Source organism: Oncorhynchus clarkii, chromosome 32 (genome assembly GCF_045791955.1).
Source record: "Oncorhynchus clarkii lewisi isolate Uvic-CL-2024 chromosome 32, UVic_Ocla_1.0, whole genome shotgun sequence".
Lineage (NCBI taxonomy): Eukaryota > Metazoa > Chordata > Actinopteri > Salmoniformes > Salmonidae > Oncorhynchus > Oncorhynchus clarkii.
The window spans coordinates 676,282-689,470 of NC_092178.1; the positions used below are offsets into that span (position 1 = coordinate 676,282).

The following is a 13,189-nucleotide window of genomic DNA, read 5'->3' on the forward strand; positions in this document are numbered from 1 at the left end:
TAATCTCCAGAATCCCTGTGAGATGCAGAAACTGTCATAACTTTTCTGTGCAAAAAAGCTTCCACATTATTTCCAGGATTATCCGCATCGATAAGACACCAGCTCGGCGAGATGAGCTACCTGTAATCAGGTCAGTGCAGAGAGACAAGCTAGCTGCAATCAGATCACTGCAGAGACAAGCTAGCTGCAATCAGACAAGTAGGTGGACTGCCTGCCCGTTTTACAACCCTGGGCCCAACGTTAACGTTACTGTTGATGAGAAGCTTATGCCATTTAGGGGCCGCGGCTTCTACAGCCGTCATTAGGAGGGTTCAGGAGGATGCTGGTGCTCCATCTGCCCGACCCACAGGACCAACAACTCCAATACCGGAAGTGTGAGTGATGTTGCATGTGTGTGTGTGTGTCTGACTCTCCTACCTTGGCCTGATGAAACTATATATGTGAGTGAGATGTTAGTAAAATTCCTGAACTGTTTATCATTCTAGATTGCAGCCGGTAGCAACAAGAAGAAGCACTGTGATGTGTGTGGACCCAAGAAGGACATGAAGACAGTGCACATGCATCAAGTGCAATAAATACATTTGCAACACACACAGTAAAACTCTGTCCCTCATGTGGTGTGAAGACCGGCCTTAATGTGTTCAATGGGGCTCATTTATCATTTCCATAATATACTGTATGTAAACTCTGTCCAGTTCAGTTCAAAGCAATAAACATCAATAGAGATGAACACCTTGTTTCATTTATATTTGTTCAAGATAAACATGATTTATTCCACCCATGTCTTGATTATAATTGATTTCTGTTTACAACACGAGCCACGGTAAATTTCAAGTATTAACTATGTATGCTGTCTATATTGCTTGTAACGGATCTAAGCATTTTTTACATACATTGTTATGGCTGTATTGTTTTAAAAAATCAATGTTGTGGGTCCATCAGACCTGCGGACATTGGGTGAATAACAAAAAGACCACACAAGGGTTAAGAGAAAGGGCTTGGCCAGTTGCTACTGTGTTCCGGGCAGCATTGTAACCCGACACAGTCCTAGATTGCAGGGTTTATGGGGAAAGACAGCATTGGAATTCACTGATGCATGCATGGTAAGCCAAGGTGTTTCCCAGATTCTGGTCATGGATGTGAACGTTACTAAAACATTTGAACCCTGGAGTGTAGTCTGATGGTTGAAATAGACATTTAAAAAAGCTTGTTGCTGTGTAGCCAATACAAGAGTAATTTAACTTAAAACAAAGTCAAATGTTATTAAATCATTTAAGGAAACTACATAAAACCAGTTTATTCTTAGATTACACTTTTACATAAAGGAATTGTATACTTGACAATTTCATTCAAAATAAACTGGTCATGAAATTTTGTTTTGTTGTTTAAACCAAATACAATGCCTGTTTCCATTTTTGTACAATGAAAAATATTTTTCCACTTCTTAAAAAGTACAGTATGTACATCATGGAAACATTTCAAGTCATTTCTTATAAAAAATATAACATTTAATTTTGCCCTCTGAAAACAGATGAACAGCATTACAGATTGGCAATGCATAGCAGGCCTAGTTCAGATCTCTGCCTTTTCAACGTGGATGCAAAGCAAAATAGAATGGACAACGTAACAAGAGGCTAAAACTATAAAACAACCAAACTGCTGATGCATTATTGTGACTCCATTCCACTATGGGGTAGCGGAGGCTGTCATAGCTGGTGTTTTAGAGGGGAGGATAGAGAGGGAGGGGGAGAGGGATATAGAGAGGGAGGGGGATATAGACAGGGAGGGGGAGAGGGATATAGAGAGGGAGGGGGAGAGGGATATAGAGAGGGATGGGGATATAGACAGGGAGGGGGAGAGGGATATAGAGAGGGAGGGGGATATAGACAGGGAGGGGGAGAGGGATATAGAGAGGGAGGGGGAGAGGGATATAGACAGGGAGGGGCATATAGACAGGGAGGGGGAGAGGAATATAGAGAGAGAGGGGGATATAGAGAGAGGGAGGATATAGAGAGAGGGAGGATATAGAGAGAGGGAGGATATTGAGGGAGGGAGGATATAGAGGGAGGGAGGATATAGAGGCAGGGGGATATAGAGGGAGAGAGGGGGGATATATAGAGGGAGGGGGATATAGAGGGAGAGAGGGGGGATATATAGAGGGAGGGGGATATAGAGGGAGAGAGGGGGGATATAGAGGGAGGGGGATATAGAGGGAGAGAGGGGGGATATATAGAGGGAGGGGGATAGAGGGAGAGAGAGAAAAGGGGGATATAGAGGGAGGGGGATAGAGGGAGAGAGAGAGAAGGGGGATATAGAGAGAGAGGGAGATGTGGGGATTTAGAAGGAGGGGGGTATAGAGAGAGAGGGAGGGAGGGAGGGAGCTATAGTGGGGGGGGGGGGGGGGGGGGGGGGGGGGATTCCTGTCAACGTCATCTCAGCAGCCAGATCAGGAGGAGGCTGGAGCCACGGTGGAGTCAGTTAGCGGTCACTGGTTCTCGGCCTGTCACAACAGAGAGAGGATGTTGATTTCAGAAGAACACAGTATAAGGACATGCCATTTGACAGACCACAAGAACAGATGTACTGGATGTAGAACCAATGTGCCTGCTTTAGTTCCACAACCACAGACTGCTGTGCTTACAGGTGATGTAATACTGGGATTGAAATGAGAGCTCTGTTACAACCAACCAGGTACAGTAGTTCTATAGCCTGGCTCCAGATCTGTTGATGTACTCTTACCAACTCCACCGCTGTCCTTGGCGTGACAATGAGGGATAGCACAAACAGACTGGCACTCGGGCTAGTAGTTTGAGGGATTTGAAATGGAAGTACATGTATAGGTCTACTGTCATCATCATCATCATCATCATCATCATAGATGAAACAGGGAGCAGTAAGCAGCTGTTCTGGTTTAAAAAGCAGGTACTACCGTCTGGAGTAGCCTGGTTTGGTGATATGGGGACCCAGATAAGTAACTGATGTCTGTTTGTCTATCCACATTTCCACAACTAAAACAATACTTTTTTACCTTTTTACCCAAATGACTTGTAGCTGACGTTTGTAACGGTAACAAGTTCTAACGGCACACAGGTTGCGTAAGACATGATGACCAGGCTTTATCCTGACAACATCCATGCTGAACAACAGAAACCTGCAGGCCTTTGAGGGAAGAAGTCACATGATGCTGAACAACAGAAACCTGCAGGCCATTGAGGGAAGAAGTCACATGATGCTGAACAACAGAAACATGCAGGCCATTGAGGGGAGAAGTCACATGATGATACATTGCAGTGTCTCTTTCTATAATCAAGTCATTACACTCAGTCACGCAGAGTAGAGGAGCACAGATCTGGAACCAGGCTAGGATGACTAGGAAGAGTAGAGGAGCACAGATCTGGGACCAGGCTAGGATGACTAGGAAGAGTAGAGGAGCACAGATCTGGAACCAGGCTAGGATGACACATGCCCACCTCTGGAGTAACAGCAGACCAACTGACAGGCACAAACACAGTGACACAGCATGCAGAGGTAACTCCACAAGACATACCAACAGACCGGCATAAACAAACTCCACAAGAAAAGCAATCACAGAAACCTGATGTTACATAAAACCAAACCAGCACTGTTGACCTGAACAGATCAGACACAAGCTGGGATCTTTACAATGACGTACAAGTTGGGGTGTTCTTTTTACATCTGGTAGTGAACTTCTTTGTGTTATAGAATCATCTTATCGGTAGGTACGGAAGTGGGGGTTGCTGTCACAAGAGGACAGTTACAGCGCCCCCAACAGGCCAGCACAGCAGCAGCCTGCACCACTTTGATGTCATGTACAGCAAATGCAGCCAAAACGGTCCAATAGAGGTTTAGGCCAGACATAAGGAAATACAGTGCCTTTGGAAAGTATTCAGACCCCTTGATTATTTTCACATGTTGTTGCGTTATAGCCTTTTTCTAAAATGCATTGAAAAAAAATAATATCTTCAGCAATCTACACACACTACCCCATAATGACATCACACTACCCCATAATGACATCACACTACTCCATAATGACATCACACTACCCCATAATGACATCACACTACCCCATAATGACATCACACTACCCCATAATGACAAAATGAAAACAGGTCTTTAGAAATTTGTGCACATTTGTTTTTTTAAATAAATGTAGTTAAATAAGTAGTCAGACCCTTCGCTATGAGACTCGAAATTGAGATCAGATTAATTCTGTTTCCATTGATCATCCTTGAGATGTTTCTACAACTTGATTGGAGTCCACCTGTGGTTAATTCAATTGATTGGACATGATTTGGAAAGACCTGTCTATATAAGGTCCCACAGTTGACAGTGCATATCAGAGCAAAAACCAAGCCATGTGGTCGAATGAATTGTCAGTGGAATCCGAGACAGGATTGTGTTGAAGCACAGATCTGGGGAAGGGTACCAAAATATTTCTGCAGCATTGACGGTCCCCATCATTCTTAAATGGAAGAAGTTTGGATCCACCATGACTCTTCCTAGAGCTGGCCGCCCGGCCAAACTGAGCAATCGGGGGACAAGGGCCTTGGTCAGGGAGGTGACCAATAACCTGATGGTCACAAAGACAGAGCTCCAGAGTTCCTCTGTGGAGATGGGAGAACCTTCCAGAAGGACAACCATCTATGCAGCATTCCACCAACCAGGCCTTTATGGTAGAGTGGCCAAACGGATGCCACTCCTCAGTAAAAGGCACATGACAGCCAACTTGGAGTTTGCCAAAAGGCATCTAAAGGACTGTCAGACCATGACAAACAAGATTCTCTGGTCTGATGAAACCAAGATTGGACTATTTGGCCTGAATGCCAAGCGTCACGTCTGGAGGAAACCTGGCACCATCTCTACAGTAAAGCATGGTGGTGGCAGCATCATGCTGTGGGGATGTTTTTCAGCGGCAGGGACTGGGAGACTAGTCAGGATCCAGGCAAAGATGAACGGAGCAAAGTACAGAGTGATCCTTGATGAAAACCTGCTACAGAGCGCTCAGGACCTCACACTGGGGCGAAGGCTCACCTTCCAACAGGACAACGACTCTAAGACCAGGCTCTGTCGTAACCGGCCGCGACCGGGAGGTCCGTGGGGCGACGCACAATTGGCCTAGTGCCGTCCGGGTTAGGGAGGGCTTGGTCGGTAGGGATGTCCTTGTCTCATCGCGCACCAGCGACTCCTGTGGCGGGCCGGGCGCAGTGCGCACTAGCCAAGGTTGCCAGGTGCACGGTGTATCCTCCGACGCATGGTGCGGCTGGCTTCCGGGGTGGATGCACGCTGTGTTAAGAAGCAGTGCGGCTGGTTGGGTTGTGTATCGGAGGACGCATGACTTTCAACCTCCGTCTCTCCCAAGCCCGTACGGGAGTTGTAGCGATGAGACAAGATAGTAGCTACTACAACAATTGGATACCACGAAATTGGGGAGAAAAAGGGGTAAAAAAAAAAAAAAAAATTTTTTTTTTTTTTTTTAAGTCTTTGAATGTCCGTGAGTGGCCCAGCCAGAGCCCGGACTTGAACCCGATCGAAACATCTCTGGAGAGACCTGAAAATAGCTGTGCAGCGACACTCCCCATCCAACCCTACAGAGCTTGAGAGGATCTGCAGAGAAGAATGGGATAAACTCCCCAAATACAAGTGTGCCAAGCTTGTAGCGTCACACCCAAGAAGACTTGAGGCTATAATCGCTGCCAAAGGTGCTTCAACAAAGTACTGAGTAAAGGGTCTGAATATTTCTGTAAATGCGATATTTCCGATTTTTTTATGCAAAAATGTTCTGAAAACCTTTTTTTTATTTGTCATTATGGTGTATTGTGTGTAGATTGAGGGGAAAAAACGATCTAATCAGTTTTACAATATGGCTGTAACGTAACAAAATGTGTAAAAAGTCAAGGGGTCTGAATAGTTTCCAAAGGCACTGAAATCTGTCAGACACTGTACAGTCATGGCCAAAAGTTTTGAGAATGACAAATATTAATCTTCACAAAGTCTTCTGCCTCAGATGGTATAATTGCAATTTGCATATACTCCAGAATGTTATGAAGAGTGATCTGATGAATTGCAATTAATTGCTTCAGGGCCCCAAGAAAGTCCAGCAAATATCAGGACCGTCTCCTAAAGTTGATTCAGCTGCGGGATCGGGGCACCACCAGTACAGAGCTTGCTCAGGAATGGCAGCAGGCAGGTGTGAGTGCAGTGAGGCAAATACTTTTGGAGGATGGCCTGGTGTGTCAAGAAGGGCAGCAAAGAATCCACTTCTCTCCAGGAAAACCATCATTCACAGACTGATATTCTGCAAAAGGTATAGGGATTGGACTGCTGAGGACTGGGGTAAAGTCGTTTTCTCTGATGAATCCCCTTTCCGATTGTTTGAGTAATCCGGAAGAAAGCTTGTCCGGGCGGAGAAGACAAGGTGAGCGCTACCATTAGTCCTGTGTCATGCCAACAGTAAAGCATCCTGAGACCATTCATGTGTGGGGTTGCTTCTCAGCCAAGGGAGTGGGCTCACTCACAATTTTGCCTAAGAACACAGCCATGAATGAAGAATGGTACCAACATCCAGGAACAGTTTGGTGACGAACAATGCCCTTTTCCAGCATGATGGAGCACCTTGCCATGAGGCAAAAGTGATAACTAAGTGGCTCTGGGAACAAAACATTGATTTTGGGTCCATGGCCAGGAAACTCCCCAGACCTTAATCCCATTGAGAACTTGTGGTCAATCCTCAAGAGGCGGGTGGACAAACAAAAACCCACAAATTCTGACAAACTCCAAGCATTGATTATGAAAGAATGGGCTGCCATCAGTCAGGATGTGGCCCAGAAGTTAATTGACAGCATGCCAGGACAGATTGCAGAGGTCTTGAAAAAGAAGGGTCAACACTACAAATATTGACTCTTTGCATCAACTTCATGTAATTGTCAATAAAAGCCTTTGACACTTATGAAATGCTTGTAATTATACTTCAGTATTCCATAGTAACATCTGACAAAAATACCTAAAGACACTGAAGCAGCTAACTTTGAGGAAATTTATATTTGTGTCATTCTTAAAACTTTTGGCCACGACTGTATAGTCAGTCAGACACTGTAGAGCAAGAAATATATTCTGGTTTAGGCTTAGACTACACGCCCTTCAGGCTACACGCCCTTCAGGCTACACGCTGACTGAAAGTCGCTTTGGATAGAATCATCTGCTAAATGGAATATATTATATATACATACAGTAGATATACACTGAGGATACCAAACACTAGGAAGCTGCTATCTGGAGACATTATACCAAACACTAGGAAGCTGTTGTCAGGAAACATAATACCAAACACTAGGAAGCTGCTGTCTGGAGACATTATACCAAACACTAGGAAACTGCTGTCAGAGACATTATACCAAACACTAGGAAGCTGCTGTCTGGAGGCATTATACCAAACACTAGGAAGCTGCTGTCTGGAGGTATTATACAAAACACTAGGAAGCTGCTGTCTGGAGGCATTATACCAAACACTAGGAAGCTGCTGTCTGGATGTATTATACAAAACACTAGGAAGCTGCTGTCTGGAGACATTTATACCTTTTAACCACGGATCTTATTTATGTTCCAGTAACAGGAATAAACTGGAGGCTTCATGTGTGTATAGTACAGTGGGGCAAAAAAGTATTTAGTCAGCCACCAATTGTGCAAGTTCTCCCACTTAAAAAGATGAGGCCTGTAATTTTCATCATAGGTACACTTCAACTATGACAGACAAAATGAGGGAAAAAAATCCAGAAAATCACATTGTAGGATGTTTTATGAATTTATTTGCAAATTATGGTGGAAAATAACAAAAGTTTCTCAATACTTTGTTATATACCCTTTGTTGGCAATGACAGAGGTCAAACGTTTTCTGTAAGTCTTCACAAGGTTCACACACATTGTTGCTGGTATTTTGGCCCATTCCTCCATTCAGATCTCCTCTAGAGCAGTGATGTTTTGGGGCTGCTGCTGGGCAACACAGACTTTCAACACCCTCCAAAGATGTTCTATGGGGTTGAGATCTGGAGACTGGCTAGACCACTCCAGGACCTTGAAATGCTTCTTACGAAGCCACTCCATTGCCCGGGCAGTGTATTTGGGATCATTGTCATGCTGAAAGACCCAGCCACGTTTCATCTTCAATGCCCTTGCTGATGGAAGGAGGTTTTCACTCAAAATCTCACGATACATGGCCCCATTCATTCTTTCTTTTACACGGATCAGTCATCCTGGTCCCTTTGCACAAAAACAGCCCCAAAGCATGATGTTTCCACCCCCATGCTTCACAGTAGGTATGGTGTTCTTTGGATGCAACTCAGCATTCTTTGTCCTCCAAACACGACGAGTTGAGTTTTTACCAAAAAGTTATATTTTGGTTTCATCTGACCATATGGCATTCTCCATATCTTCTTCTGGATCATCCAAATGCTCTCTAGCAAACTTCAGATGGGCCTGGACATGTACTGGCCTAAGCAGGGGGACACGTCTGGCACTGCAGGATTTGAGTCCCTGGCGGCGTAGTGTGTTACTGATGGTAGGCTTTGTTACTTTGGTCCCAGCTCTCTGCAGGTCATTCACTAGGTCCCTCCGTGTGGTTCTGGGATTTTTGCTCACCGTTCTTGTGATCATTTTGACCCCACAAAGAATCTTGCGTGGAGCCCCAGATCGAGGGAGATTATCAGTGGTCTTGTATGTCTTCCATTGCCTAATAATTGCTCCCACAGTTGATTTCTTCAAACCAAGCTGCTTACCTATTGCAGATTCAGTCTTCCCAGCCTGGTGCAGGTCCACAATTTTGTTTCTGGTGTCCTTTGACAGCTCTTTGGTCTTGGCCATAGTGGAGTTTGGAGTGTGACTGTTTGAGGTTGTTGTTACTGTAATTTAGTTATTCCAATATGTTTTCATTAATTGAAAACCCTTAATCTATTTTATGAGAATTTGTAAGAGTCTTGTTTGCATAAAATAGACGGAGACCAGTCTTATCAATAATAGGTAACAGAATTTATTCTCGGAGCGCGCTGCCACGTTACCACGAGCAACAGTTTACTTACAATAACATGACGTCATTTAATTGCTTCTGGAATGAATCCCCTCCTCCCGACCTAGAATTAAGTGAGTTTAAAAGTTCATTCCAACTCATTAACACACTCACAGGTCACAACATAACTGAATTAACTCTTGACCCCTCACCATTATCGATCACCACTTAGCTGACAGTTCTAATTAACAGAAAATCTAGGAATGTACTCACTGCCTTATCTAAAACACCCCAGAGCTCTGTTTGGTTTTCGTTATATTGAATTACTCCTTGTTCATGCCACATAATCCCTTCTTATGAACTCATATTGTTAATCAGATATAATAAAACAGAGTATAAGTTTACTTAGTTATTACAGTTCCATTTAAAATGAGAATATTGTTTAGTCATTTATTCCTAACAGTTGTGGACAGGTGTCTTTTATACTGATAACAAGTTCAAACAGGTGCCATTAATACAGGTAACGAGTGGAGGACAGAGGAGCCTCTTAAAGAAGAAGTTACAGGTCTGTGAGAGCAAGAAATCTTGCTTGTTTGTAGGTGACCAAATACTTATTTTCCACCATAATTTCAAATAAATTCATTAAAAATCCTACAATGTGACTTTCTGGATTTTTTTCTCATTTTGTCTGTCATAGTTTAATTGTACCTATGATGAAAATTACAGGCCTCTCTCATCTTTTTAAGTAGGAGAACTTGCACAATTGGTGGCTGACTAAATACTTTTTTGCCCGACTGTATATAATATCATTGTGTATGTGTGCCATTCAGAGGGTGAAGGGGCAAGACAAAAGTTTTAAGTGCCTTTGAACGGGGTATGGTAGTAGGTGCCAGGCGCACCAGTTTGAGTGTGTCAAGAACTGCAAAACTGCTGGGTTTTTCATGCTCAACAGTTTCCCATGTGTATCAAGAATGGTCCACCACCCAAAGGACATCCAGCCAACTTGACAACTGTGGGAAGCATTGGAGTCAATACGGGTCAGCATCCCTGTGGGGCGCTTTCGACTCCTTGTAGAGTCCACGCCCCAACGAACTGAGGCTGTTCTGAGGGCAAAAGGGGGAGATGGGCATGTGTCTGTCTGTCTGTGTAGGGTGAAGATCCCCCTAGATGCTGAACTTCAGTCAGTTTTGTATTTTCCCCACTAATGGTTATGGTTAGGATATGGGGAGGGGAAGCTGATCCTAGATCTGTACGTAGGGGAAACTGGAGAAGTGGGTGGTTGTTTAGCTATCAGATGAAGCAGCAGCTTACAGAGTAATAAGAAGTAGTATTTTACCATCTCATCTCCCCAGCACCTAGTCTGCTTGTTGGAGCCATTCCAGAACTAGCACACCTGATTCCACTACTAAGGGATTGATGGTTAGTTAGTTGACCAATTAAAATCAGGTGATACTCGTCCAGAAATAGATCAGATATGTGGGATGGCTCATGGTACTGGAGGAGAGGTTTGGGAAACACGACAAGAGAAATTACATTTATTATCCCAAAGAAGCAGCTACGTTATGTTGAGGTGATAGTAGAAATATAGTCTACATGTTTTACACACAAACTATTACCCTTTAACACAGGAAGTTCTAGCGAATAGAAAAACAATAAAACAAATTAATCACCTTTCAATACAGACATGTTTGGATCCAAAACGATATCCTGGTTATTTCATGTGATAAAGATCATTTAGTTAATGGTACAGTGAGTGTAATGATTATGTATTTTAAAGGTGCAGTGGACAGATGAATCCTCACCTTTTTCTTTTCTTTTCAGAGTCTGTTATGCTGGGCTTCGTCTGCTTGGGGTCTGTGATCTTGGGGGTCCAGTTAGACACCCTCTCATCGCGCGGTCTCTTGCGAGCACTGTGACAAAAGCAGCAAAAATGGATGCAAGTCAATCAAACCTTTTTGCCACTAAGTTTAGCACCAGCACTCTGATCAGAAAAGAGGCAATCAATAAAGGAAGCTTCTCCTTACATCCCCAGACTCTTTGGGACAGTTTCCGGTATAAAAAATTAATTCATGTCAAAAAATGATTGAATATGTTTTAGTCAAGGAATACACTTAATCTGTGTCCAGGAAACCAGCCCTTAGAGAAGAGAAACACTGCAAATACAACCAGCTAAAAGTAGCAGTATCTCTTCTCTTACAGCACCTCGTCCCCCCACAACCAGACAGACAGTCTCTCTCCACTATATCCCCCACTACCAGGCAGCCCGGCCTCCACACTACCAGGCAGCCCGGCCTCCACACTACCAGGCAGCCCGGCCTCCACACTACCAGGCAGCCCGGCCGCCACACTACCAGGCAGCCCGGCCGCCACACTACCAGGCAGCCCGGCCGCCACACTACCAGGCAGCCCGGCCGCCACACTACCAGGCAGCCCGGCCGCCACACTACCAGGCAGCCCGGCCGCCACACTACCAGGCAGCCCGGCCGCCACACTACCAGGCAGCCCGGCCGCCACACTACCAGGCAGCCCGGCCGCCACACTACCAGGCAGCCCGGCCGCCACACTACCAGGCAGCCCGGTCGCCACACTACCAGGCAGCCCGGCCTCCACACTACCAGGCAGCCCGGTCGCCACACTGCCAGACTGCCCGTCTCCACACTACCAGACAGTTTGTCTCTACTACACCAATACTCACTTAGCTGTGCTCTCGTCCACATCCTGTTCCTTATTTGGTGACTCTGTCCCCGTCGTTCTCTCCCCCAGCTCCGCGTCCCCTCCCTCTTTCCCCAGGGACACCCGGCTGCCATTGTATTTCTCCAGGGGACACTTGGAGGGTGGCTGGGTAGGAAGAAGGGATTCAGAATCAGACACTGGGTCCTGGTCCTCTTTAGATAGCTCACGCCACATTTTCTGGAGGAAACAGAGAAAGAGGGGAGAGAGAGAGATTAACTAAAATAGAACTTTAATGAAATGACTTGGACTCTGAGCCAGCCGCCCCACAGGTGCTCTACTTGTACTAGAGAGGAGTCCCACATGATGTACTTGGCTCCTTACAGCTAGATAGGTGCGTTAGCCGCCTGTAGCTAGGTGCGTTAGCCGCCTGTAGCTAGGTGCGTTACCCGCCTGTAGCTCGGTGCGTTACCCGCCTGTAGCTCGGTGCGTTACCCGCCTGTAGCTCGGTGCGTTACCCGCCTGTACAGAGCAGTCTCCCATGATGTTCTTGGCTCCCTCCAGCTAGCTAGGTGTGTGGTTAGGGTTAGCTTTGTTACCTGTACAGAGCAGTCCCCCATGATGTACTTGGCCCCCTCCAGGACGGCCCTGTAGGAGAAGCGTAGCTGGTCAGGAGTCTGGATCAGACCCATACGGTACTTCCTCATGTCCAGCAGCACAGCTTTGATGTCCACAGACGATGGGTCTTTCCTCTTGTCCATCTGACACCACAGAGACAGACAAAGACACCACAGGTTCAGTGGTTGAGAGCTGAAGACGTATTTGTTGGCTGTGAACATTCCTTTTGCTAAAAAAAATCATCATGCTTATTCCATTTAATATAATTCAATACAACTATTTATTCCCCAATTGGCAATTAAGAAAGGCAATTTAGGTTAGAAAAATATCCACATATAATACAGTACAGAGACATCACTCTCACATAGTGTTTATAGCATGGGTGTCAAACAAGAACATGTGTAGAAATGATAATGAACCTACATGTTGTCTCTTCACTCTCCCCAGCTAGCTAACGGACCTACACTCTCCCCAGCTAGCTAACGGACCTACACTCTCCCCAGCTAGCTAACAGACCTACATGTAGTCTCTTCACTCTCCCCAGCTAGCTAATGGAACTACACTCTCCCCAGCTAGCTAACAGACCTACATGTAGTGTCTTCACTCTCCCCAGCTAGCTAACAGACTGACATGTAGTCTCGTCACTCTCCCCAGCTAGCTAATGGAACTACATGTAGTCTCTTCACTCTCCCCAGCTAGCTAACAGACCTACACTCTCCCCAGCTAGCTAACAGACCTACATGTAGTCTCTTCACTCTCCCCAGCTAGCTAACAGACCTACACTCTCCCCAGCTAGCTAATGGAACTACTCTCCCCAGCTAGCTAACAGACCTACATGTAGTCTCTTCACTCTCCCCAGCTAGCTAATGGAACTACACTCTC

The 13,189-nt window shown here is 45.3% G+C and overlaps 1 protein-coding gene across 1 annotated transcript in view; it reads right to left on the minus strand.

Moving 5' to 3' along the window:
• Window positions 1-737: 737 nt before the first annotated feature.
• LOC139391811 (protein tyrosine phosphatase non-receptor type 2b) overlaps window positions 738-13,189 on the minus strand; it is a 30,270-nt gene continuing 17,818 nt past the window's right edge. The window contains exons 7-10 of the mRNA XM_071139376.1: window positions 12,289-12,450; window positions 11,715-11,929; window positions 10,822-10,929; window positions 738-2,500 (exon numbers count right to left, since the gene is read on the minus strand). Coding sequence (XP_070995477.1) covers window positions 2,479-2,500; window positions 10,822-10,929; window positions 11,715-11,929; window positions 12,289-12,450 — 507 coding nt within the window. The 3' untranslated portion in view covers window positions 738-2,478. The remainder of the gene's footprint in view (window positions 2,501-10,821; window positions 10,930-11,714; window positions 11,930-12,288; window positions 12,451-13,189) is intronic.